At 57.8% G+C, this 26,655-nt stretch overlaps 2 protein-coding genes across 3 annotated transcripts; one reads left to right on the top strand and one right to left on the bottom strand.

Annotated features, from left to right (window-relative positions):
* Positions 1-112: 112 nt before the first annotated feature.
* Positions 113-21,598, top strand: PPFIA3 (PTPRF interacting protein alpha 3). 2 transcript variants are annotated; one of them, XM_046682929.1, is made up of 31 exons: positions 113-307; positions 3,879-3,955; positions 4,459-4,713; positions 4,983-5,084; positions 5,382-5,546; positions 5,912-5,986; positions 6,471-6,545; positions 6,864-7,085; positions 8,048-8,194; positions 8,285-8,419; positions 8,846-8,929; positions 9,082-9,213; positions 9,920-9,982; positions 10,120-10,199; positions 10,476-10,620; positions 11,192-11,379; positions 12,378-12,600; positions 13,255-13,418; positions 13,537-13,664; positions 14,434-14,527; positions 14,858-14,939; positions 15,686-15,886; positions 17,235-17,297; positions 17,460-17,486; positions 18,566-18,741; positions 19,151-19,248; positions 19,477-19,652; positions 19,740-19,808; positions 20,027-20,198; positions 20,628-20,699; positions 20,785-21,598. In XM_046682929.1, the coding sequence occupies exons 3-30, from the start codon at positions 4,474-4,476 to the stop codon at positions 20,684-20,686; spliced, it is 3,585 nt and encodes a 1,194-aa protein (XP_046538885.1). In that variant the 5' UTR covers positions 113-307; positions 3,879-3,955; positions 4,459-4,473; the 3' UTR covers positions 20,687-20,699; positions 20,785-21,598. The 2 variants fall into 2 exon arrangements, with proteins under 2 accessions (XP_046538885.1, XP_046538886.1); XM_046682930.1 differs by lacking the exons at positions 113-307; positions 17,460-17,486 and having other exon boundaries at positions 3,682-3,955.
* A 138-nt stretch (positions 21,599-21,736) lies between these two features.
* Positions 21,737-25,451, bottom strand: HRC (histidine rich calcium binding protein). Its single transcript, XM_046682932.1, has 6 exons — positions 23,609-25,451; positions 23,448-23,518; positions 22,846-22,914; positions 22,554-22,608; positions 22,057-22,093; positions 21,737-21,873 (listed from the first exon to the last, which is right to left on the bottom strand). Exons 1-6 carry the CDS (start codon positions 25,224-25,226, stop codon positions 21,837-21,839), a joined length of 1,887 nt encoding a protein of 628 aa, XP_046538888.1. The 5' UTR covers positions 25,227-25,451; the 3' UTR covers positions 21,737-21,836.
* Between the last annotated feature and the right edge of the window lie 1,204 nt (positions 25,452-26,655).

Here is a 26,655-nt window from a genome sequence, read left to right as displayed (position 1 = left end):
AAGGTGGGATTTGGGGGGCGCTGGTGGGCACCCCTGGATCTGGCGGCTGCGGCCTTGCGGGGGGAGGCCGAACGGTGACTGGGGCAGGGGGCTATTTTCGGGGGTAGAGGGCTGAGACCGTGAGGGGAAGGGGGGTCCCCAGCGCCCAAGCCGGAGCAAGAGACGCGGAGCCCGCGCGAGCAGCGGAGACAGGGCTCCGGAGCCTCAGATCCGGGCCCCGGCTGCCGCCAGGGGCCCCGCCCGGTCCCCCCACCCCACCCCACGTCCCTCCTGCAGCCCAGCTCCGCCCGCAGCCGCCGCGGACCAGGTAGGTAAGAGACCCGGCCCGGCCCGCCTGGCAGCGCCCACCCCAGGGACCCCTCGCCGAGCTTCCCCCGCCTCCCAGCGATCCTGGATTCCCTTCTTCATCCCCGGGGACCCCAGAGCCCAGGTTTCCCAGCCCAACCCCAGAGACCCAGGCGTGCCCCTCCCGGCTCCTAGAGTCCCCAACCGAACCCTAGAATCCCAGGCGTACTGCCGCCTTGCGCCTCCTCCAGGGCCCAGGAGCCTGGATTTCAGTGCAGCCCCGGGAACCCCCTCTGGACCCAGGTCCTTCTCCTCAGCCCCGTCCCGGGAGCTCCAGACACCCTCCGCGGCTGTGTCAGACTCCCCCGGCGAAGGCCGGCCGTCCCCCGTCGCGTCCGCATAGTCCCCCATTCGCGCACCCCGTCTGCCCATCTCCAGCCCTCCGGCTTGAACAGCCGGCCGCGTCCCTCGGTCCAGGCCGGCTTGGCAGCCGCCCTGGCCGCAGGCCCGCTCTGGAGCTGTCCATGGTCAGCGCACTCGGCAGCCTCGCCTCCCCCACCTCCCGCTGCCGCCGCTGGAGAGGGGGCGCCGGCGGCGCGGGGATCCCCCCCGCCGCGCCTTTGACCCGGGGATACCCGGGCCCTCCCCGACCCGGGCGCCCGGGCCTCAGGGTTCCGCTGGTCAGTCTCCCGGCCCCATCCTCGGCACCCCAGGTTTCTGGGACCCTATCTCTTTCTGAGGAGTCAGGGCTTCTGAATGTTCCTGCCCGGTCCACCTTAGGGACCTTGGCATCCGGGGATCCAGCTCCCACCCAGCTCTGGGAGTGCTGTCAGCTTTAGCTGTGGGGCTAAAAGACCTAGCTGGTAGCCCTCACCCCCTCAGGACCTGGGAATAGTTTCCCAGACTTTGTCCCCTTTAGAGACCCAGTTCAACAGCCCCTGTGCCCCTCAGACAAATATACCCAGCTTCCTGGCACCCCAGCATCTGCTCCCTGAGGGATTCAGGCGCCATGACTCTCTCCCTGTCTCAGGAGTCTCGGAATGCAATTCTTAATGCATTTCTTAGGCTTCTGCCTACCCTCCACCTTGGAGACCTGGAGGCCCTGTGCCCAATCTTGCATACCCTCAGGGACCCAGGAGTTCATCTCCCAGTGTCTGTACTGCCCACCAGCCTTCGCCCAGGCTGTCTGCCCCAGCCCTGCTTCCCAACCTCCCATCCTTTACTTCCACAAGGATTCAGAAGTCCAGGTCGCCAGCTCTGCCCCACCCCCCTACCCCAGGTTTCTAGCTCCTCAGCTCTTACTCTTAGGGACCTAGGTCCCTATGGCCTCACAAGCCCCCATCAACTTGACATCTCTGGGGACCTTGATAAACCCCTGCCTCATCCCCGTACCATCTCAGGCACTGGGACCCCTGGGACTCTTTACTCTCTCCCCTGAGACCCAGCTTCTTAAGATGTTTCCAGCACCCCATTGCCTCCTGAGGCCCATATAGTGATGTCCCATCCTCTGAGTACACCCTCTCAGGCTGAGGAGCCAAACATACATCCCTTCTTCCAGATGCGCTCTGTGGCCTAGGCTCATTCTTTGATCTAGAACCTGCCCACTCTCTTCTACATTTCTGGTTAAACATGTGCCCCTGGGATGCTCCATGTTCTAGAGTCCTTCTAAATCCTAGAACGCTTCCAGTCAACATCTCTGTTCCATCTTCACCCAAGGCATGTTCTAAATTCTAGGCTAGGTGCCAAATTCCAGGCACGTCTTTCCCCAAGTGAATTCAGATGTCTAGGTAATACTCCCGAACCACATTCTGATCCCACCCTCTCCTCAGACATGTTCCAAAGTTTTAGAAACCAGTCCTTGCTTGTTCCCTGCTAAAATTTCATTTTAGGTGTGTTCTAGGTTCCAGCCACGTCCTTGACATTGTTCTAGATTCCATTATCTTCCCAGGGACATTCTAAGTTCTAGAATGTGAGTGTTCCAGCTATGTGCCCTAGCCTTTCTCCAAATTGTGTTATCAATTCCAGAATGCACTTCCTAGTTTTAGGTTCCATCCAATTCTACACTCTTAAATCTAGAGGATTCCCACTGAAGTGTTCTACATTATATCTTCTTTTCTCAGATTCTAGGTTCTAGAACCATCCATGGCCACCTTCTCTGTCCATCTTTCCCCTAGTGTGACCTTAATTTAGAACTTGTCCCCTGGTGGATTGTGGGCCTCCTCCTCCATCTGCCACTTCAGCATTCCAAGCATGCTCTAGGCTCTTTCCTCTTCTGGAGTTTTCAGCCTAGAAATGTCCTCATTTCCAGAACATCCCCACCCCCCTTTGCCAGCTCAGTCCTTATGCCAGTAAATTCTCAATTCCCGGCATGCATCCTTCTGCATCTTCCCCCAGGCACTTGTAAGTTCTAGGCAAACTCCTTGCTACTTTCTAGGTTTTTCTTCACCTCCTGGGCATTCTGAATTCTAGAGCATATCTTCTGTCTTCTGAGTTCTAGCATTATCTAGACATGATAAAACCGAGAATGCAACCCCTGCTACATTTTGTGTTATACCTTCATCGCTGGGGAGATTCTGAGTTCTAGACTGTGTCTCCTGACTAGGTTTGTTAGGCATTGCATTAGGTATGTTCTTAGATATCATTATGCTCCCCTCTGTGTTTAGGGTTCTGGGGTGACCCAGATATGCTTTACATTATTGATGGCACTTGGCTGATTCCAGGTTCCAGAACTGGGTTCTAGAATATGCTCCTCTCCTTGGTCCTACGTGCGGTCTTACCCCAAGCACATTGTAAATGTGGAAGTGTATGTCTGCATTCTGTACCGTGCCTTCATGCCCGTGGCTTTCTAGAGTCTACACTGAGCCTTGCTGTGTTTTATTTCCTTCTGGGTGAATTTGAAGTTCCAGAGCAAGCCTCCCTCAAGCACGCTGTGGTGCATCTCCTGAGTAGGTTCTGGGTTTTAGATACCACGTCGGTTTCTGGCCTCAGGCTGGCCTGCCCTCTTATAAAACATTTTCCTGAATCTGGCCTCTGAGTCTTGGGATTCAGGTGTCTAGATTTCCAGATGCACCTCTTCAAAGACCCGGGGTACAGGAGCCCAGCCGCCTCCTCTCCCCTGTCCCAGACTTTGGACATAGTCTGCACGTTGGGTGGGGCTGGGAATTATCTACTCTCAGAACCGGTTATGCCGCTGCCCGAAGGGGGAGAAGGAAAGGAGGGAACACAGTGAAAAGTCTCTCCTGCTTTCGGCCGGGCCAGCCGGACCCGTCTGACCTGATGTGTGCAGAGGGAGGGGCTCAGGAGACCTCGCTTCATTTCTGCCCACAGCTCCTGCACTTGGACTCCTGGGTTCTGGGGGAGGGGGGGTCTGAGGCTGGGATTTCTGGGTCTAAAGTTGGAGGTTGAAAGCCCAGACTCTGGTGTCCTGGGGGAGGAGGGGGGTGTGGTCTGTGACTCCTGTGTCCGGGGAAGGAAGGGACTCAGGGACCTAGACTCTGCCCTGAGGGAGGAGGGAGCTGGATCTTGGACTCCTGGGTCGGTCGTGGGAGATAGCTAGCATGGCCTCCTGCCAGGATTTTTTTTTTCTTCCCAAGTGGAGTGGGTCTTCTTCTGGAGCTGGGGTCCAGATCTCTGGGAAATTGAAGGAGGCAAGAGTTGGGCTGGATAGCAGGTGAGGACCATCACTGTGACATCGTACAGGTAACCTCGTGCCAGTGACCTAATTCTGTGACCCCAGTGCTGTGGCCTCCTGAGGGCATGGTTCTCCCCTGGGGCTCGGTTTTCTCTTGCAGTGGGTCGAGGGGAATTCTCAGAAGGGCCAGAATTGGTAGAGGCTGATTTTTCCACATTCACTCAGGCAATGCCTGGGTCACCCGGCTTCGGGTTCTCTGACTCGGCCGGACCTAGATTGGCTTCCAGTGCCTGGTGGAGTCTGACCTCGGTTTCCCCAAATGCTCTCGCCCACGTAGCCCGGCCTGGTTTCCTGAGAGCAATGGGTTTCAGCGTATCCCGTGTCATAACTGGAATGGACAGGCCTCAGTTTCTTCTGTGCAGTGCCTGGGTTGCCCCGCCTCACTTTCCCCTGCGTAGTATCTGAGTGGCGGTGCCTCAGTTTCTCTGCCTGTGCCTTGAAGAGGCCGATCTCTGCTCCCTGCCCCCTCCCCGCACCCGCAGGCCAGCACCGCCGCCATGATGTGCGAGGTGATGCCCACCATCAGCGAGGATGGCCGGCGGGGCTCGGCGCTGGGCCCGGACGAGGCAGGCGGCGAGCTGGAGCGCCTCATGGTCACCATGCTCACGGAGCGCGAGCGGCTGCTCGAGACGCTGCGCGAGGCGCAGGACGGGCTGGCTACGGCGCAGCTGCGGCTGCGCGAGCTCGGCCACGAGAAGGACTCGCTGCAGCGCCAGCTCAGCATCGCGCTGCCCCAGGTCTGGGCGGGGCCGGGGCGGGGCTGGCGGGAGGCGGGGCTTCGACCCGTGAAGGCAGGGAGTGGGCGGTCTGGAAGGGGCGGGACTTGACACTTGGAAGGGCGGAGTCGGGGGTGGGGTGGGCTGTCGGTGATGGGCGGGGCCTGGGCCGCTAGAAGGGGCGGGGCATAGCGGGCGGGGGCGGGGCCTTCACACTCTCAGGCCTGTGGAATGAGGGAGACGGGGAAAGGACTGATCTGATTGTCCCGATCCTGTCCGCATCTGGACAGGAGTTTGCCGCTCTGACGAAGGAACTGAATTTATGTCGGGAGCAGTTGCTGGAGCGTGAGGAAGAGATTGCAGAGCTGAAAGCGGAGCGGAACAACACGCGGGTGAGGGGTGTTGGGGGCGGGGCCCAAGTGGGATGGGCAGGACCTCCAGGTGTTGCAGCCTGACCCATCTTTTTTCTCCATCTCGCCTTCCTGTCCTCTCCTCTCCGCTCCCACTGCCTGGCCGGTCTCCTCTGATCCTCTCCTTCCTTCATGTCCCCTCCCCTATCTTCATAACCGTTCTCGTTTCCTGTGCCACTCTTTCCTTACCGTGTTCCCACCTGTCTGAACCATTCTCTTCCTCAACGCTGCTTCTCTTCCCTTGCCTCTTTTCCTTGGACTGACGCCCTATCCGTGTAGCTTCTCCTGGAACACCTGGAATGCCTGGTGTCCAGGCACGAGAGATCACTGCGCATGACCGTGGTGAAGCGCCAGGCCCAGTCCCCGGGTGGGGTTTCTTCCGAGGTGGAGGTGCTCAAGGCTCTAAAATCCCTCTTCGAACACCACAAGGCCCTGGATGAGAAGGTATGAGAATCAGAGGAGCCTGGATGCAGAATGGAAATCCGTGGATGGCTGGGGCTGTCCTGAATGGGAGAGATTCTGGCTGGGATTGGTTGGGGATGTCCTAAGTGGGAAGAATGTTGACCGTGATTGGGACAGGCTACGCCCACTGGGACCTGACTGGTTGATAACAGAAAAATGAACTGGGGCGGGGGGTGGCTACCAGGGGATGGGGCTATCTTGGTAGCTGGCTGAGGCTGTACACCTATTACAGATAGAGGAATCTTAATGTTCCCTATCAGGCCCGTCCCAGGGGTGTTCTGCGTCACGGTCAAACGTCCTAGATTGGGTTTGATCTCCATCTCACTCCATCCTGCCCCCATCTCCAGGTCCGGGAGCGGCTGCGGATGGCGCTGGAGCGGGTGGCAGTGCTAGAGGAGGAGTTGGAGCTGAGCAATCAGGAGGTGGGGGGGCGTGGCCAAGAAAGGGAGGGCTGGACTAAGGAGCCCCTCAGTGGGGTGGAGCTGATTGGCTGGGTTCCGAATCTGTTGGGGGCAAGACTAGGGCAGAGGGCCAATGGGGTTGGACTATGGAGAGGAGTAGTGGGGTTGCTAAGGAGGAACTCATCGTCAGGGCTAAGGGGAACACTGCTCAGTGAGAGTGAGACTAAGGTGAGAAACAGGGGCTGGGGCTGAGGGAAACTGACTACAGAGGAAATGGTTGGATGAACAAAGTCAGGGCTAAAGAGGACACGGCCACAAGGAGGCCAGGACAAGAGTAAGGGTGGACTTCCTCTCTAGTGGGCGGCTAAGGAGAGATATAATGAGGGCGCAGGGTCTAAGGGTGGACTGTGAAGTGGGGGTGGCCCCAGCAGGGCGGGGGCCAGTGGGAAGTAGATCGGGGGCTTCTGGGACTCCCTTTGCCCTGATCTCCCTTTCCCGTTCCCAGACTCTGAACCTTCGAGAGCAGCTGTCCAGGCGCCGGTCGGGGCTGGAGGAGCCTGGCAAGGATGGGGATGGGCAGGTAAGAGGTAGAAATCCTTTGCTCCCTTGCTCTTCATTGGTCCCCAGCCCTGTGACCTCGATTCAGCTCCCTAACTTTGTGATGGTCCTTTTAATGTTTGGTATGATCCTCACTGACCCTAGGACATCTGAACCCGTAAGACCTTTACTGGCCTTTGACCTCTGATTCAGGTCACCTAGCTAATTTCTGTGACCTCCATGACCCTACAGATCTGTGATTTCCCCTATCCCCCATTAACTTTCTCCTTGCATTCTCTCTATATCTCTGTGTTTCCCACTCTGAGTTCTGTCCCTTCCTCCCTCACTGTCCCCATTCCAGACCCTTGCCAATGGCCTTGGTCCTGGCGGCGATTCAAACCGGCGCACGGCAGAGCTGGAGGAGGCCCTGGAGCGGCAGCGGGCGGAGGTGTGCCAGCTGCGGGAGCGCCTGGCGGTGTTGTGCCGCCAGATGAGCCAGCTGGAGGAGGAGCTGGGCACCGCCCACCGCGAGCTGGGTAAGGCCGAGGAAGCTAACGCCAAGCTCCAGCGCGACCTCAAGGAGGTGAGGCCGGAGCCCCTGGTGGGCTGCCCTCTGTCCCTCCCCCAACCCTCCCCCTTTGCCCAAAGTCACAGAGCTCATGAATGGTGGAACCTGGATTCAGTCCACAAGCCGTGTGGATTCTCCTCTCTGGCCTCAGTTTCCTCACCTGTAAAATGGGATTTATGATCCTTGTGAGAGGGTTGGCATGTGGCACGTACATGGTAGGCATTCTGTAACTGGCCGCAGTTATTACGTTATCATTGGGAAATTCTCTTGTGCCTCTAAATTGAATTCCTTTGTCTGCATTTCACCCCTTCCTCGCTTAGGCCCCTTGATCCCAACTCTCATACCCCAGGGACTGCTGGGAAATGTAGGCTCTGGATTCTTGAAGGCAGAGGATGAGAAAGAAGAGTGAGCACTCTACTCTGGGGCCTTCACCTCGGATTTTAAGCCTGGATGGCCCCGGGGCCTCTTGGGAAGTGTAGTCCCCCTGTGTGGGCTCCGAGGTGGGAGTCCATCTCCCATGAAACCCTGGAGCACCTTCTCTGGCCGCCTAAGCCTGCGCTACGCTGGAAGGGAACTTCGTTTCCCATGAGACCCTACGGCACTTGCTCTGTGGTTCTAAGCCTGGGCTATGCCGGAAGTTGCTGAAAAATCTAAGGCCTGGATTTCTGAGGCGAGTGGGCCAAGAAGAGTGGGGAGTTCCCATCCCACAGGCCTTAGGTCATCCATACTAGGAGAGTCTAACCCTAGATGCTCATAGGAAGTGTGGTACCACCCTTTAACTCTCGGGTGGCAGGGGACCCAATATTGGCTATTGCTGGGAACTCTTGGAAGGTGTGGTTCCACCATTCTGACGCTCCGATGGCAGAGGACTTGATTTCCCAGGATACCCTAGGGTGCTTGACCTGAGATTCTAAGCCTAGGCTACCACAGGGCCTTCTGGGAGCTGTAGTCCATGCGGCCGTTTGCCACCTCTGCAGGCGCTGGCTCAGCGGGAGGATATGGAGGAGCGGATCACGACCCTGGAGAAGCGCTACCTGAGTGCCCAGCGCGAGGCCACGTCTCTGCACGATGCCAACGACAAGCTGGAGAACGAGTTGGCCAGCAAGGAGTCGCTGTATCGGCAGGTGGGGGCGTGGCCGGGGAGCAGCGATGGGGGAGAGGCCGTGGCCCGCTTGATCTAGCTTCTCCCCTCCTCCATCTCTGTCATTCTGCAGAGTGAAGAAAAGAGCCGTCAGCTGGCCGAGTGGCTGGACGATGCCAAGCAGAAGCTGCAGCAGACTCTGCAGAAAGCGGAGACCTTGCCCGAGATAGAGGCGCAGCTGGCCCAGCGCGTGGCGGCCCTCAACAAGGTCGGGGGACGCCTGGGGCGGGGCCTTGAGTCTCTGGGGGAAGGGGCGGAGCCTGGAGGAGGCAGGGCTTGAGTCTGGACAGGTCGTAGATCTTCAACCTGGATTCTGGGGGAAAAGGGCGGGCCCTGGGGTGTAGGAAAGGGATGGGACTTGGAATGGGGGAGGGCCTGGAGGTTTGGGGGGCTGTTCTCTAATCTGGAACGAAAGGATGGGTGGCCTGTAACATGAACTGAGAAAGGGACAGGGCCTGTAGACTATACAGACCGGGGCAGGGCCTGAATCGCAAGTGCAGGGTCTGAAGTCCTGCGGGGGAGGAGCCTGGAGCTCTGGGGGCGGAGCCTGGCACTCAGCCTTGGAGGAGGCGCGGCTGGAGCCTGACTGGGTCACAGTGGGACAAAGTCAGATGCCTTGGGTTCCATCCACTAGGCTGAGGAACGTCATGGAAATTTTGAGGAGCGGCTTCGGCAGTTGGAGGCCCAGTTGGAGGAGAAGAATCAGGAGCTACAGCGGGTGAGGGGGCGGACAATTGCAGAGAGGGCGGGGCCTTGAGGCTGGGGGAGGAGCTTAGGTAGGGGGCTGGCTTGGGGGCGGGAGCTTAAAGCAGGGGCTGCGGTCTGGGCCAGGTGGGCTTGAGCGCCTCTGTCCGGCTCTACTTCGGGCAGGCCCGGCAGCGGGAGAAGATGAACGATGACCACAATAAGCGGCTGTCCGAGACCGTGGACAAGCTGCTGAGCGAGTCCAACGAACGGTTACAGCTTCACCTCAAGGAGCGCATGGGGGCGCTGGAGGAGAAGGTGCGCCCCAACCTAGGGCTCTGATAAGCTGGAATTCTGGACTGCCTTTTGCCAGAATCCTGGAGTCCCAGACATTTGCCCGGGATCGCTTACCTGAGGTCTCCCCAAATCTGGGCATCCCGAATTCAACAGACTTCTCTACTCTATTGCTGGGACCACTCTCTCACCTAGTCCTTTTTTTTTTTTCTGCCTTTTCTCCCCAAATCCCCCAGTACATTCTAGTGTATTCTAGTTGTGGGTCCTTCTAGTTGTGGCATGTGGGACGCCGCCTCAGCATGGCCTAATGAGTGGTGCCATGTCCGCACCCAGGATCCAAACCGGTGAAACCCTGGGCCGCCAAAGCGGAGCAGGCAAACTTAACCACTCGGCCACAGGCCGGCCCTTTCACCTGGTCTTAATACCCCAAGAGCTGAATTCTGGGCCACCCGTACCCTGAGTTCTTGGTTTTTTTCCCCAAGTCTCTAACCCTGTGGGCCCTCAAACTCTGAATCCACGGAGATTATACAGGAGGCCAAATATTGGGGCTCCCAGGGACTGCCCTCTGCAGATGCATCTTTGGCCCCACAACCCTCACTCCTTGCAGCTTACCATTCACGCCCACTTCATCCCCCCTAGGGTCCCCTCAGGCCTGTCTCTGGACACTTACAGCCCCCAGGGCCTGCCCCTTCCAGGCTCCACCCTCACTCTGCACCCCTGTCCCCCACAGAACTCATTGAGTGAGGAAATTGCCAACATGAAGAAGCTTCAGGACGAGTTGCTGCTCAACAAGGTATGGAGGCGCCTGGAGGGCGAGGACCAGGGAAATGGCGCTGTCATTACTGGGGTTGGAATCAGCCGGGCTGGAAGGGGCTGTTCCTCAGGGGCAGAGAGGATTCTGACCCGACACCTCCAACCCCCTCCCTCCAGGAGCAGCTCTTGGCGGAGATGGAACGGATGCAGATGGAGATCGACCAGCTTCGGGGGAGGCCACCATCCTCCTACTCCAGGTGACAGTCATCTTCCTGCTCCACCTCTCCCCAGGGAGCCCCCTTGGCCGGGGTCATCCTTTCTGATCCCCAGATCTCCCCAATGCCCACTCCCTGTCCTCCTGGGATTTCCCCTCACTTTTGATCTCTGACTTCATGACCCCTGACCCCAAACTCCTTTTCCTGATCTTTGACTTCAGATCCCTCTTCCAGTCCCCTGACACCAGACCCTTCCCTGTGACCCTTGACTTCTCTTTCCTGACCCCTTTGTCCCTGACTGTCTCCCCATGCCCACAGGTCTCTCCCTGGCAGTGCCCTGGAGCTCCGTTACTCCCAGGCACCCACATTACCTTCTGGCGCCCACCTGGACCCCTATGGGGCTGGCAGTGGCCGGGCAGGCAAGAGGGGCCGCTGGTCGGGGGTCAAGGATGAGCCCTCCAAGGTCAGCAGCCACTTTTGGGGCCCGGACTGAGCAGGGCTTGGGCGGGCAGCAGTGGGAAGTGGAGCCCAATAGCCGGGTTCTGAAAGGGGGCTGGGTGGAGAAGCAGGCTCTCCCGGACCCACGCTGTCTTCTCTTCTCCTACAACTAACTCCATCATCCCCACTTGCCTGGATGTCTCTGCACATGGATGTCCTGCTGCCTGGTGAGAACCTTACAGGAATGATGGGGTGGAAAGAGGGGTGGGGCCTGGGGGACCGTGGGCAGGGTGAAGAATCCTAGAATGGGTGGGGCCAGGTGAAGAAAGGAAGCAGGCAGGTTGAGGGAAACAGTAGAATCAGGGGAGGGGTGGAGGCATGGGTGGTGGGGGTGGTCCAGAAAATGGGCCTGTCAGGAGAGAAACCTGGGCTGAGAAAAGTGTGGGGGAACTGGGTCAACATGGTGAAGCTAGTCAGTATCAGGGAACACGGACTGGGTCATGGAGGGTGCACAGAGTCGGGAGAGGTGAGGGAAGATCCAGCATCTACCTTGGCCCCCGCCCACCTTGCATCCCTCTGTCCCCACACAGAGACAGGAGTGGGAACGGTCTGCTCCTGCGGGGTCCATGCCGCCCCCATTCCCTGGGGAGCTGGATGGCTCAGACGAGGAGGAAGCGGAGGGAATGTTTGGGGCTGAGCTGCTCTCCCCCAGTGGGCAGGCTGACGTGCAGACGCTGGCCATCATGCTTCAGGAGCAGCTGGAGGCCATCAACAAGGAGATCAAGTGAGCGCTGGCCCGGTCCAGCTCCACTCTGCCCCCATCTCCTCTCCCACCATCTTCAAGGGTTTCTCCCAGCCCAACACCCCCTCCAGGATCCAGGGATCCCCCAGGATACACCTAGAAGTCTCTGATGTGCTATCTCTGTCTCTATATCCCCCAGCCAGGACTCACGATTTCCCAATACACCAAAGACTGCATCCCAAAATACCAAAATTCTCAAAACAATACATCAAAAATCCTCTAGTACACCATGGATTTCATGGCATCACACAACCAGTATCCAGAGTCTCACAGTACCCAAAGAATCTCGACATAACACAAGATACCCAGCCCAAAATACCGAGGATCTCATCCTAACACCTCAAGAAGGTCAAATCTAGATACCAAGAGCTTCTGCCTAATATAACAAGAATCTTCGATTTATTAAGAATCCCTCACACCATCATGTCTACACTGATTCCCCAGCAATTGCCCTATTTAGCAATTCTCTGATAACACACTCTCCCTGGGCCCCAGCAAATATGCCAACGTGACCATCACCTTTGATTCAAACTCTTTCTGATGAGAGGCATCGACTCTCACCTACTGAATGACCTCATGACCTTTCCCAGGTCCTAGGTTGACCTCAGAGTCCCCGATCTCATCCTGATCTTATTACGAACTTGCTCTTGCTGCCCTCCTTGGAACTTGACCTCTTGCCCAGAGTAATCCCTTTGTGATCTTCCAGAACCAGTTGGTTATCGTCAGGGTTGCCCTGATGCAGACCCCTCATCATTCATCCTCCCCGATTCCTCCATGACCTCCTGAGCCTATGGTGACCCCTGACTCCCCTTAAACCCGTGAGACCGTCATGAATCCGCCAAGACCCTCTAACTTCATCCTGCCTTCCCCAGGATTGTTTTTGCCCCATTGAACTTTCCTGGCCACTTGGGATCCCCAGGCTCCCTCTCCCATTGTCTGCCTAAGTCCTCTCACGCGGTCTCCTCCGTTTCCCTCCTCAGGCTAATCCAAGAGGAGAAGGAGACAACAGAACAAAGGGCAGAGGAGCTGGAGAGCCGAGTGTCTGGCTCCGGCCTGGACTCGCTGGGCCGCTACCGCAGCAGCTGCTCCCTGCCCCCCTCCCTCACCACCTCTACCCTTGCCAGCCCCTCCCCTCCCAGCTCTGGCCACTCGACACCCCGCCTGGCACCCCCTAGCCCTGCCCGTGAGGGCACCGACAAAGCAGTGAGTATTCTGAAGCCTCCTCAGCTTGGTGGGGTGGCAGGGGGGTCAGAAACAGGGCTCCCCAACAAACAGCAACAATAATCCCTCACACCAGTCGTTTTCAAAAGCAACTGTAGCTTTCCCTAAAAGTTCCAATTCAAAGGGCGAAGGGTAGGTTGAGTCACTGGATTCCTGAACCCTAATTTGTCCTTTAGTCAGATCTGGCCCACTTTTACCTGTTTTATGCATTCATTTTTTAAGTAGGATTTTTTTTTTTAATGTTTCTGTGACTAAGCATACATTTGAGAACTATCATTAGATCCTCAAAATTGACCTCTAGGGAGGCATAAGAGATATTAGTCCTATTTTATTTCCTTAAACTCAGCTTTCCTGCTTCCAGAACCTGTGACTCATTAGCTTTCCTTGAGGCTGAGCAGATCCCACTCCTGACACCAGAAGCCAAGAGACTATAAACATGGGCTCATCAAGCTCCAGGGGGACTGCGCTCATTGCCTTTATGTTCCTGCAGCTAACCCCGACTTGTTCTAGGCTGCCTTCAGAAATGGTGCCCCAAACCAGGGGCACCCCAGACACCCCCTAGTAGACATCCCAACGAATGAGCCCCCAACATGACCCCTCCAACTCAATCCAGCATCTCTGCCTGTCTGTCCCCAGAATCATGTCCCCAAAGAGGAAGCTGGGGTTCCACGAGGGGAAGGGCCAGCCATCCCAGGAGACACCCCACCTCCCACTCCCCGCTCTGCTCGCCTTGAGAGAATGACCCAGGCCTTGGCACTCCAGGCAGGATCCTTGGAAGATGGGGGGCCCTCACGGGGAAGGTCAGCAGGGACGAGGGATGGGGCTTGGTCGGGAGGATGAGAGGGGAGTGGACAAAGACTTGGGCTGAGAAGAGGCGTCCTAGATGGGGTCTGCCCTCACTCTGTCCTTCTCACCTAGTGAGGGCACCCCAGATTCCCTGCACAAAGCCCCTAAGAAGAAGAGCATCAAGTCATCCATAGGCCGTCTCTTCGGCAAGAAGGAGAAGGGGCGAATGGGACCACCAGGCCGGGACAGCTCTTCTCTGGGTGAGTACCCTGATTCTAACTCTCCTTTCCTTCCCTCCTTCCGTCTTTCCCTTCCTCCCTCCCTTCCTTCCTCCCTTCATCTCTTTCTTCTTTCTTCTTTATATATTCACTTGACATTCATTCGTATCTTCATTCATTTGATAATTCATTTAGAATATGGAAGGGACCAGACTTGGCAGAGGTACAGGGGAGGAAGAGGGACAAGGAAAGGGCCTTCTGAGGCATGCCCAGGGGACTGGGAGTGGTGGTGGTAAATGAATTTGTTATTTCATTCATTTATTTTTTAAATAGAGAAAGAAGGAGGAGCATCCTAAAGGCAGAGCCCCTGGTATGCTGGAACCCGCTTGTTCTGGCTTGCGAGAGCCAATAGTTAAATTTTCTGGAATTTGTGGGCTGCTTGCCGTCATATTGGTAGCTTGAAATTGGCATGGTGGGAGAATTTACACCATGGAAACTGGCAAATGCCACAAAGCAGGGATATTCCCTCCCTCCCCAGGGAGCCAGTTGTTAAACATTTACCAGCACACCACTGCCACTTTGACACAGCCAGCCCACTAAGTCCAGCCCTATTTTGGAGATGTCGGATGTCTCCAATTTATTGCCTGGGAGGTGACATTGATCCCTGTCTGGCTTTATCACTCTCACTATGTGGCCTCATTTACTACTCCTTTGGGGCCTCTGCTTTCCTGGGATCCTTCTCACCCACCTTGGCATGAAAGATTCTGCTTCCCCATTGAGACTCCAAATTTTGGCCCCTCCTTGTCTCCAGCTGGAACACCCTCAGACGAGACATTGGCCACTGACCCTCTGGGGTTAGCCAAGTTGACGGGTCCAGGAGACAAGGACCGAAGGAACAAGAGGAAGTGAGTGTGTGTGGGTTGGGGGGAGGGCTGGTGGTCCTAAGTGAAAAGAAAATGCTGGGAGAGGGGGTGTCCAGGATCCTGACTTGCTTGCCTGGAAACTTGGGAACTCCTAGAATTTTTCCTTATTTTTTCTCTTCTCTGTCGATGGAGGTGGGGAGGGGAGGATGACATACAGAGATTCACATGCATTTTTTTTTTAACTTTCTGCCACATTTTCTACATTCCTAAAAACTGCCTGTGGTGGGAGAGGTGTTGTAGTGAAGGGAGCTATCCAAGAGGGCTGGGGGTCTCTACCCCCTGAGAGCTCATGCCCTGGCCCCCTCTCCCCAGGCATGAACTTCTGGAAGAGGCCTGCCGCCAGGGGCTGCCCTTTGCTGCCTGGGATGGGCCCACCGTGGTCTCCTGGCTGGAGGTACTGGGGCCCAGAAATGGCCTGACTCTTGATCCCACCTCTGTGACAGCCCCACCATGAGAAGCTGGCCAGATCCACCCAGCACCATCCTCCTAACCCAGAGGTGGGGGAGGGGGGAGGGGAGGAGGCCCTGAGAGGGGTCAGGCTTCTTGTTGATCTTGCTGTTGCCCTTTCTCCTTCTCCCCCCTACCCCTGCCCGTCTGGCCATGCCTGCCTTGGTCCTGTTCTCCTGTTGTCTTTCCCCATGTCTCTCCCTGTCTCTCCCTCTGTGGGGTTCTCTGTCTCTGTTTTTCTGCCTCTCTCCTCTTCTCTGTGTTTTTGTCACTCCCCATACTTCTTCCTATGTCTCTGGGTCTTCCCATGTCTCTCTCCCAATGTCTATTGCTCCTTTCTCTTTCCATGTCTGCCTTGTCTCTGTGTCTCTTCACATCTCTGACTCTCCCCATTTCTCTCTTTCCCCTTTGACTCTGGCATTCCTCTTCTCTGTCTCTCTTCATTTGTCTCCCTGTGACTCTCACATCTCTTTGCCTCGCCCTATATGTTTCTTGTCTAACTTTCTCGCGTCTTTCTGTTTCTCCCCCACTTGCCTTTCCCCATCTCTCTGTCTCCCTCTCTTTCCTTCTCCCTCCCATCCCTCCTGTTTCTCCTCCGATATCTTCTCTGTCTCTCCTCTGTCTCTGTCTCTCTCTCCCCTTCTCTCTCTTTCCTTTCCTTCCTCCCTCCTTCTCTCCCTCCCTCTGGTCCAGCTGTGGGTAGGCATGCCTGCGTGGTATGTGGCCGCCTGCCGGGCCAATGTCAAGAGTGGGGCCATCATGGCCAACTTGTCGGACACAGAGATCCAGCGGGAGATCGGCATCAGCAACCCGCTGCACCGGCTCAAGCTGCGCCTCGCCATCCAGGAGATGGTCTCACTCACCTCCCCCTCGGCTCCCGCCTCCTCCCGCACGGTGAGTGTCCAGCGGCCAATCCCAGCCCTGGCTGCCTCAGGGCCCCGCCCCTTGTCCTCAGACTAGCCAATCCTGGGCCGGCTCACTCCCCCGCTGACTGGTAGACTCTGCTGCTCTCTGTTGTCTCTCACCTGGTTATCCCTGATGGGGAGTCTCCCCTCAGGTCTTCCTGACCCCCGTTTATCCCTAACCCTCAGTCTGTGTTCCACGCTGCAGCCAGAGGGACCTCATCCCAGAAATAAAGCCAAATTCGTGTGGTCCCCTGTAAGGCCCTTGATGAGGGGCCCTTCCCTGCTCCTTCCCTGACTCCGCCCCCCGGCACTTGCTTCTCCCTTTTCTTGGAGACCCCCCTCCCCCCACCAGCTGTTTTCCCCAAGGCTGGCTCCTCATCCTTCTGGTCTCAGCTCAAATGTCACCACCTCAAGAGGCCTCCCTAACTCAACAGCTAAACTAGTCGCCCGCCCCATCAACCCAGTACACGAACACCTAATTTTTTACCGTAAAATTTATTGCTTTCTAATAGTTTATCCTTTTGGTCCATACAGAAAATTATGTGCACCCATGCCTAATTCAACAATTGTGATTGTTAACCCCTTGCCGTGATTGCTCTTTACCTGTGTGTGTGTGTGTGTATCTGAAGCACTTAAATGTAATTTGTGGACATCATAACAGGTTAGCCGGAAAAATTACTTCAGTGTGCATCTTCTAAAAATAAACATTCTCCTATGTAGCCACCATGCCGTTATCACACCTAAGAATAGCGACATTATCGCTAATTTCATCTACCGTTCAGTCTTTATTCAAATTTCCCCTTGTGTATCCCAGACACTACAGCTGTGCCTGGCACTCATGAGGAGCTATATAAGTGTGTGAATTCTCACTTCATGGGGTTGTTGGGAGCAGGTGCTCAATAAATGTGAATACACGGCCCCCTCTCCCCCAAACATTTGCCCCGTTGCTGTATCTGCCACCTCATTCTGCATCCTCGCTCTGTACATCTGCGTGAGGTTGGCGAGGTGACACCATTTGCACAGGGCCACGCAGCAAAACGTCTAGCAGAATCCCAATTCAAACCTCACTTTGTCCAACCCCAAAGCTCGTGTTCCTTTGCCTGGTACACAGCAGGTGCTCAATAAATGATCATTCTTTTTCTTTGTCACGGCGTGGCCCAGAGCAGGGACTGGCCTTACTGAGCCAGAAAGCAGACTGTATATAAATATGCATGGCCTGGGCCTCCAGGAGGAGGACTTTCTTCCCCTCCCCTATCCGGAAGCCCTCTCTCAACCCTCCTTCCCCTCCCCTATCCGGAAACCCTCTCTCAACCCTCCTAACACTGCCGGCCCCTCAGTCCACAGGAAACGTGTGGATGACACACGAGGAGATGGAGTCCCTTACGGCCACGACCAAGCCTGTGAGTGCCCCCTGCCTGCAGCCTTGGGGGTGGCACTAACTCTCCCTGGGGAGGGACAGGGGGCGAGTCTGTAGCTGTCTGTCTATCTGTTCGTCCCTCCCGCCCTCCTCCGCCTGCCCCTTAACCCACCCCTTCTCTCCCCTCTTCCCACTAACGGGTCAGGAGACCAAGGAGATCAGCTGGGAGCAGGTAGGGGGCGCGGGGCGGGACGTGGGCGCATGTCCAGGCTGTGCACGCTGCATGGACGCCCCTCCTTCTCCGAGCCCCGCCCTTACCCTTGCCGGAGCATTCCATCATCACCGTGGGGGGGGTGCTGCGCGAGCTCGGCTCTGGGCTGTCTCACTGTGGCTTGGTGGGGGTGGGTGCAGAAGCCCGGACTGTTCCGTTGTTAGCGTGGTGCACGGACCATTCCATTATCGTGGGTTGCAGGGGCTCCAGGGACTGTTCCATTGCTGTAAACTTGAGAGACGCTAAGCAGCAGGTTTCCCTCTCGTTGAGGGGGCAGTGGGACTGTTCCAGCGTACGGGGCAAAGGGGGAAGCATTTGGGGAGGACTGGCTGCATGTTAGGCTGAGAAGTTGGGGAGGAGCTACGCTTTGTTCTCAAGAAGGGGGAGGCAAGAACTCACGTGAGGTGGAGGAACTGTGTTGGACTGGGGTCTTTGTGTCCAGTCAGGGGGAGGTGTGGGCTGTTTCCTATGCCAAAGGGAGTGAAGGACTTCGGGCTCATCCAGAATATTATCCTGGGTGAGATACAGCCTTAGACCAGTATTTTTGGGACAGTGAAAGAGTGATGGCTCCATTATCCTTTGTTGGAGGGAGAGCTCCTTTGGAAGAACCCACTGTCCTGGCTTGAGGGAGCGGTGGTGTTGTACTGATCCGTTGTTCTGAGTTGGGACAGAGCTCGGCTAGAGCTTCTCAAACTTGAATGTACAGTTCAGATCACCTGCGGGTCTTGTGAGAATGCAGGTTCTTATTCAGTAGCCTGGGGTGGGGTCTGAGATTCTGCAATTCCAGCAAGTTCACAGGTGATGGCGATGCCGCGGGTCTAAAGACCACGCTTTGAATAGACAAGAGTTTGTTCTGTCATTTTGAAGGGGTGGAAGACCACTTTGGACGGGTCCATTGTCCTGAGCGGAGATTGGCCATTGGCCTGCTATGGGATGGAGAAAGAACAATCTTGGATTGGGGGGTTGGACTATACCCTTTCATACGTACGTGGGAAGGGGTCAGAGGGCCTGACCCTTCCCCCACCTGCCCATGGCCCCAGATCCTGGCATACGGCGACATGAACCACGAGTGGGTGGGAAACGACTGGCTGCCCAGCCTGGGGCTGCCCCAATACCGAAGCTACTTCATGGAGTCGCTGGTGGATGCCCGCATGTTAGATCATCTTAACAAGAAGGAGCTCCGGGGCCAACTCAAGATGGTGGACAGCTTCCACAGGTGGGGGCTGCTTGGCCAGTGGGGACTGTCCAAGGGGAAGCCCTACTTCTCGAGTCTCTGGGACTGGTGATGGGAAATTCCTTGGACTATCGATGGCCCTTTAGCCTGGATCCTCAGGAACTCCTGACCGCTGTGCCTCTTCCACCAATAAGGTGGTCCACTAGGAAAAGTCCAAATCCTGAGACAGCCTGGCTAGTTGACCCCACACCCTTTCCAGGTTAGCCCATAGGAACTGCCTGTTTCAAGAACCCCGGCTTCTGGGGAGGTCAGCAGTTGATAGAACTGACGCAAATGGGACAACTCCCCGAGCTCTCCCAGAAGACCACAGCCAATGGGGAGGGCCCAACAGGAGCAGCCGTCACTGGGGTTGTGAATGCTCATCTGTGACTCCATTTCCCCTGCTGCTCAGGGTGAGTCTGCATTATGGGATCATGTGCCTGAAGCGGCTCAACTATGACCGGAAGGACTTGGAGCGGAGGCGGGAAGAAAGTCAGACCCAGATCCGAGGTGAGCAGAAGAGTCTGAGAGTCCGGCCCCCCGGAGCCAGCTGGAGGGTTTGGGGTTGGGCTGGAGGAGGGGTGGTTAGGGAAGCGGAGGGAGGCCAGGGAAGAGGAGCCTTATGGTAAACTAGGGGGTGGAGCCAGCACAGGGGGCGTGGCCAGGAAAAGACAAAATGGGGCGTAGGTATGGGCTAAGTTGGATGGGCCTGCAGCTGAGGGTCCCTTCCGTCCCCAGACGTGATGGTGTGGTCCAATGAGCGGGTCATGGGTTGGGTGTCCGGGCTGGGTCTGAAGGAGTTCGCCACGAACCTCACGGAGAGCGGGGTGCACGGGGCGCTGCTCGCCCTGGACGAGACCTTCGACTACTCCGACCTGGCCTTGCTCCTGCAGATCCCCACGCAGAATGCGCAGGTGAGCTGCCGCTTGGCCCGGGGCCTACTGGGTATCCCCACCTCACAGACTGCACGCTGCAACCCCTCCTCCACCTCTCCTCCCCAGGCCCGGCAGCTCCTGGAGAAGGAATTCAGCAACCTCATTTCCTTAGGCACAGACAGGCGGCTGGACGAGGTAGGCGCAGCAGCAGCTCAGAAGGCTGGGCTCCCAGCTGCACTTGGAGGGTCGGAGCTGAAGGCTTGACTTTGCCAACCAGCGGTGGTTGGAGGCGGGGCCAGAAGGGAGGCGGGGTTAAAGGAGAGCTGAAAGCCGGGGAGGGGTGGAGTCGAAGGAAGGGGCGGGGTCAGAACGGGGCCCTGGTCCCTCACCGGCTGCCCGGCCCCTATACCTAGGACAGCGCTAAGTCCTTCAGCCGCTCCCCATCCTGGCGGAAGATGTTTCGAGAGAAGGACCTCCGAGGCGTAACCCCCGACTCAGCTGAGATGTTGCCCCCCAATTTTCGTTCGGCCGCCGCAGGGGCCCTGGGCTCGCCGGGGCTCCCTCTCCGCAAGCTGCAGCCGGAAGGTGGGCGGCTCCCAAATGCGACAGCCTCTCCCGCCCCCTTTCCTCGGGATAGGAAAAGGACCAACTTAACATTCCAGAAGCCTCCCTCTCCAGATTCCGAAATGGCCTAGCCCTTTCTCCCCGACCCATGACAAATGGACCACTCCAGTATGCCAGCTCCCTCCTTAGGGTGTGGAATGGATTCATCTTACACCCCCTTTGCAGTGTGGGAAATGAACTCGCCCAGTGCCACCTAGGGCACCTTGGATGAATCCAAGGATGTAGGAAACGGAGGGAAACCGGCGGAGAGCCAGGCGGTTGTTGTCACCCCGGGAGGGGAAATCCGAGGGAGGACGCTTGGGGTTGAACCTCGGAGAAACCCTGGGGAGGATCTGGACGGAGTGGGGTGTGTGATGCTCCAGGCTGAACCGCTGCTCGCTCTCCCTCCAGGCCAGAGTGCTGGGAGCTCCCGGGCAGACGGCGTCTCCGTCCGGACCTACTCCTGCTAATGTAGGCCTCCAGGTGAGGACTGTCCTGGGCGATCTTGGGGGTTCGGGGCGGCCCAATGGATCTTCACTGCTGCACGTACTGCCCGGCGTCCATACAGGTGACCTCACTCGGATGGAAGAATCTTCCAGAGGCTGGGCTTTTCCCCCTCCCGCCCAGAGTATGGTCTCGCCGGGGAGAGCGGGCGGGGGCGCTCGCGCCGCGGACCGGACCATCTGTACAGACAAGCGGGAAGCGCGCGTCCCCGCCTCACAAATGGACTGGGCCTGGACCAAACCACAGGAACTGGACTGAGAGGGGGAAAGAAGCGGGCGGGAAGAAATCCCGCCCCGAACTTCCGCCTCCGTTTTCTCTACTTTGTAATTTATTGATCGGTTTCCGACGGGAGATGGAGGCCCTTTCCCCGCGGGGAGGGGGCGGGGCTTCCCTCCCGGGCCGCATGCGGGGAGAGGCTGCCCCCTCTCTTTTCTCCTCCCCAGTCGCGGGGCCCAAGTCTTCCTTCTCCGTCCGAAAGGAGGGGAGGGGGGACTCGCTGCTACAAGCCTCGCCCCCTGTGCCACTCAGCCCCGCCCCGCCGCGTCCGGTCGCCGGTGCCTGGGGTCAGCGGCGGCCGGCGTCCCTTCTCCCTCCCCAGTGTCTCGTGTCCCCGGGGCCCCTCCGCCCCCCGTGCTGTGGCCGTGTCCGTGCCCCGCGGGTAGGGGGTGCAGAAGTGCGCTCCCCGCTCCCCTCCGGCTCTGGGGTTTGCATGGGAGAATCCTCTTTCCACGATGCCACTGGGCGACGTGGCGTGAGGGGAGGGAGGACGGTGCGGGAGCCCTCGCCCCCGACTCTTGGTCGGCCTCCCTGCCCCAGGCGTCACTCAGTGATCACGGGTAAAGAGAACTGTTTCAAAAAGCTCCCATGTTGACTGATTTATTTGTCAGGACCTTAGGAAAGCAAACCAACCACCTCGGGGACCAGGCTCTGCCTCCCTCAGACCCACGAGTTCAAGTCCCCAGTCCCCACCCGCGTTCCCCGGTGCCCTGACTATCCAGACCCCACACCTGACAGTGTGGCTTTAGGGAAGCACGTTTATTCAGAGAAATAAATATGGCTCGTGAAGGGGGTTTGGAGGGCTGGGGAGGTATGTCTGCGCGCAGCCACGCGGCCAGGTCAGGGTTCCGGAGTTTCCAGCATGTCCGCCAGGGCTCTGGAGAGAAGGACGCAAAGGTCAGTCTCTGTCCGAAGCTCACCCCAGGGCGCTTACAGATCGTTAACTTGCTCATTTCACCGACAGGGAAATGGAGTCCCAGGGTGCTCCAATAACTCATGGTGGGATAGCGCCACTCTAAACAGGGCCCTTAAAGTCCCCCCCCCCCCCCCCCCCACTTACTGGTACAGGGACGAGGAGAAATAGTCGACGTAGCTTCCTGTGGGACAGAGGAGAGAAGAGGCTTTAGGGATCCTCCACGGGCGAAATTAGGGGGCCGCTTTTCACTCAGTCCGGGATCAGGACTAGCTCTGCCCCCTTTTTCCTAATTCCTTCTACAAACTAGATTCCTTCTATTGGAACTCCTTTGAAAGCCCCTCTCCTTCCTCCTTGCTCTGGGTGTCCCCATTCTCCAGTATTCTGCTTGCTCTGACCCTGCCCACTGGGTTCTAGGCGCACCCCTCAACCCTCCACCCACTCTTGCCTCCTAGGCTTCGGAATCCCTGCCCATCCTTCCCTGCGTCCAGACCCTGCCCCTCCGTGCTGGCCCTGCTCCACCCATAGACTCAGCTCTGGCCACGCCTCCCCGCTTAGCCCCGCCCCAAGCCTTATGGGCCCGCCCCTCCGACTTGGCTCCGCCCCCGCCAGGGTTGGCCTCTCTGGGCCCCGCCCACGCTCACCTGGACTGCAGACCGTTTCGCAGACCAGCGGGCAGAGGTAGCAGAACTGGCAGTGCTGGGGGCGGGGATGGGGAGAGAGTGAGCGCTGGGATGGGGTTAGGGGCGGAGTCGGGAGGGAGGCGGCGGCTGTACAGCGGCCAGAGGTGGAGGGTCAGGTCAGGGGTAGGATGGGCTGTGGAGTCAGGGCTGCATCAGCGGTGAGGGCAGAGGCCAGGCTTTGGGACCAGGGATGCTCCGATGGTTCTGGGACATCCTGGGGCCTGGTGGAGCCTGGCGTCCGGGGAAGTCTCACCTGGCACTGGTCACAGTGCTCTCCCATGTTCTCCTCGTCGCAGTGACAGTTCTCACATTCCGTGCACCGCTGGGGACCGGAGGGGGCTGATTAGGTGGAAACCCTAATCCCTCCTGCTAGTCGACTGCCCCGCCCCCTGGAAAATTCCCCAACTCCTCATCCTCGTACCTCCAACACTGACTTCAGGATCTTCCCCCAAACCCGCTTTCCTCCTCCCTCATTTCCCTATTGCAGGGTGACCCTATGTCCCCTGTCACTGTGGGCTGGACCTGTGCTCTCTTCACCCCCTATCTCCTATTCTCCCCACAGCCTTTCAGTCCCCAGTCCTGTCCCACATGCCCCCGACTCTGCCACGGACCCTCCTCTTGGTCCCCACATCCGCAGGTGCAGCTCAGGCCTCACTGTCTCTTTCCTGGATCATTGCCCCACCCTCCTCCCTGGTCTCCTGGCCTCCAGTCTGTCCCCCACATTGCCCCAGAAGTATCTTTGTTCCCTCAGAACTGCCCCTGCCCCTCCTTTACTCAGCGTCTCCTAAGGTACCCCTGAGCCCTGGGCCAGATTCCAGGGACTGGTTGGTAGATGGATCTGGGCTAGGGACGTACATTGCAGAAGGTGCAGTAGCCACACAGGGACCCTGGCTGGTAGTTCCCGTACTCCTGGGCATCCTGTGGACCTGTGGGGACAGGAGGGCAGCAGTGACCCAGGCTGACTCTGCCCCCCCCCCCGCCCCCCCCCCCCCCCCCCCCCCTGCCAGATGGCTTACCAGTGTCTTCCTCACTCTCCTCACTGGAGGCACCTCCAGCCACCTCCTTCCTGGCCCGTGGGTTGGGGATGATGGTGAAGGGGAGCTCATCTTCCTCGTCTTCTTCCTCCCGGTGCTCTTGGCTCAGTGGAGCCCGAAGCTCAGCCCTCTCTCCCCTCCTCTCCTCCTCCTCCTCCTCCTCCTGGCTCAGGCTGACACCATGACCTTCCTCTTCCTCTTCCTCATCCTCCTGACCCAGGCTGCCATGATGGGTGCCTTCTCCCAGCTCTAAGCCTTCATCATCTTCCTCCTGGGAGCTGTGGTCCTCTTCCTTCTCCTCTTCCTCTTCCTCCTCAGAGTCTCCGCCCCTGAAATGGCTTCTATCCTTGACCCCCGTGTGCCCTGGGGGCTGGTGGCTACTTTCCTCTTTGATGGACCCTCTGTGGCCAGTCCCTTCATCTCTGTGGCCTTCTTGCCCATGGCTGGGAGCCTGGTGGCCAAGCTTGGCAGAGATGTCCTCATCTTCCTCCTTGGGGACTCCGTGGTGGTGATGGCCAGGGACTGCTGTTTCATACTCATCTGGGAAGTCCTCTTCCTCAGAGCTCTTGTGGCCTTCGGGTTGGTGGCTCGCAACATGGTGGCTGAACTTGACTGTGATCTCCTCCTCTTCCTCCTCGTCCTCATCTCCAAGGCCATGGTGGGTATGTCTGGCAACTTTGTGCCAATGTTCAGTGGACTCATCCTCATCTTCCTCATCTCCATGGTCTCGGTGCCCATGGCTGGGGACATGATGGTGATGTTCATCTGAGGCATCTTCATCCTGTTCCTTCCCATGGCCTTGGTACCTGTGGGCCTGGCGTCTGTACTCAGTAGCGACGTCATCATCATCATCATCATCTTCATCATCATCTTCTTCTTCTCCTTCCTGGCCTTGGTGTCTGTGGCCAGGGACATGATGGTGATGTTCATCTGAGGCATCTTCATCCTCTTCCTTCCCGTGGCCTTGGTGTCTGTGGGCCTGGTGTCCGTACTCAGTGGAGACACCCCCCTCCTCCTCATCTTCCCCATCATCCTCTTCTCCTCTGTGGCCTTGGTGTACATGCCTGATGATACGATGATGACGCTCACTGGACACAACTTCGTCCTCATCCTCATCTTGGTGGCCATGACTCCTGTGGCTGGGGAAGTGGTGCCCATGCTCGGCCGAATCATCCAGGTCTTTGTTCCCATGGTCTCTGTGCCCATGGGCCTGCTGAGCATGCTCTGTGAAGACCTCCTCCTCAGAGACATTCTCATCCCCAGCCTCATCGCCTTGGTACCTGTGGCCTTGGACTCGGTGACCGTGTTCCCTGGAGACATATTCATCCGCTTCTTTGTGGTCTCTGTGGCTCTGGAATTGATGCCCACTCTCTGTGGAAACATCCTTGTTCTCATGTCCATGGCCTCTCTGGCTGTGGATGGGATGGCCAAACTCAGCAGACCCGTCCTCTGAGGGCCCTGAGACTCCTGCATGGTCGTCCCAGTTGCTGGGGCCCGGCCCAGCCCCTCTCAGCTGCTGGGTCATGGCAGGGGGGAGGAGCAGGCTGGCCACGGCAGCCCAGAGGAGAGAGGTGTGCAGCCATGGCACACGGTGGCCCATGGGGACCAACAGGGAGCAGAGCTTCTCCCAGGGCTGGCTCCAGCTGCTGCTGCGGCTGCGTGGATGAATGTTGGGGTCCTTGTCCCTTTTGGGGTCCTCCTCTTTCTCTCTTTCCGTGGCTTTCCTTTGCTGTGTCTCTCACCACCTCTGCCTGTCTGCCTTCCCCTGGCCCTCACTGCCAGGCTCTGGACAGCCCTCTGAGGCAGAGTCAGGAGCCCCCTGACCCCCCTCTCAGGCCCTCCCTCCCACTTCCCAGCCAATAGGGTCTCTCCCCGCCCCTCTCTGTGGCTAAATTTACTCTGAGCCCTGAGTTATTCTGGGCCAGTCCCCGCCTGCCCCTCCCCCCTGCTGGGGAGGGGGTGTGTGAAGGGGTCTCCTTGGCCAGGAGAGGAGGACCAAGGGACTTAACTTTAGACCGCCAACAAGTTCATGTCTGGCAGCTGCAAAGACAACACCTAGACTTCTAGCTGGCCAAGTTGGGGCAGCCTGAGGCACCTGGGGTGTCAGGGGGGACCCTCTGAGGGAGAGACCCCTGACATGGAAGGATTGGGATTAGATTTGGGGCCAGAGTTTCCGGCCAGAATGGGACCCATTGCTGAGAGAATGGATGCCAGTATGGAGGCCCTGGAGGTGGGGAAAGGAACGCTGCTCCCAGCCCCGGTACTCATGACCTCCTGTCCCTGGAACTCAGATCCCAGGGCAGGGGACCCGGCCAGGCCAGGGCTATAAATACAGCAAGGAGGGTGGGGGGCTCAGGTTACCCAGTGGCCGCAGCTGTCCCTGTCAGAGAGAGCCAGCAGGACACATGTGGCCCTGGCTGCCTGTTGTCACTATCTCCCACTCCTCATCCTGTCACTGTCGCCCTTGCTCTTGTGTCCCCATCCCTCTTTACGGGTCTCTCTCTCTCTCGTGGTTCCTTCACCCACTCTCTCAGGGTCCCCATCCCCTCTCCCCAGGATTCTGTCCCTTCTCACTCTGAGTGTCTGCCCCTCACCCAAGTCTTTGTCTCTTTCTCTCTCTCTGGGTCAGTATACCACCCCCCAAATCTCTGTTCCCTCCTCTTTCTAATTCTCTGCCTCCTACCTAAGTCTTTGTGCCCCCATCTAGGGTCAATGTGCCACCTTCCCCCATCTCTGTCATCCCCCTGGGGAGCTGTCCCTCTGTCTCTGGGTCTCTGTCCCCACCTCTGAGTCTCTGCACTTCATCTAAGTCTTTCTCTCTCTTTTGGTCAATGTACCTCTCTCCTCTGGATCTCTGGGCCTCTCTTTCTGATTCTCTGCTTCTCACCTAAGCTTTTGTGTGCTCTCCTCCTCTAGGTCTGTCCCCCTCTCCCTGGGTCTCCATCTCCATATCTCTGGGTCCCTGTCCCCCTCTCTCTGGGTCCCCATCACACCCTCTCTCTGGGTCCCTGTCCCTCTCTCTGGGTCCC

Source organism: Equus quagga, chromosome 13 (genome assembly GCF_021613505.1).
Source record: "Equus quagga isolate Etosha38 chromosome 13, UCLA_HA_Equagga_1.0, whole genome shotgun sequence".
Classification (NCBI taxonomy): domain Eukaryota; kingdom Metazoa; phylum Chordata; class Mammalia; order Perissodactyla; family Equidae; genus Equus; species Equus quagga.
The sequence above is the reverse complement of the archived record's forward strand: the minus strand, read 5'-3'. Positions and strand labels throughout refer to the sequence as shown.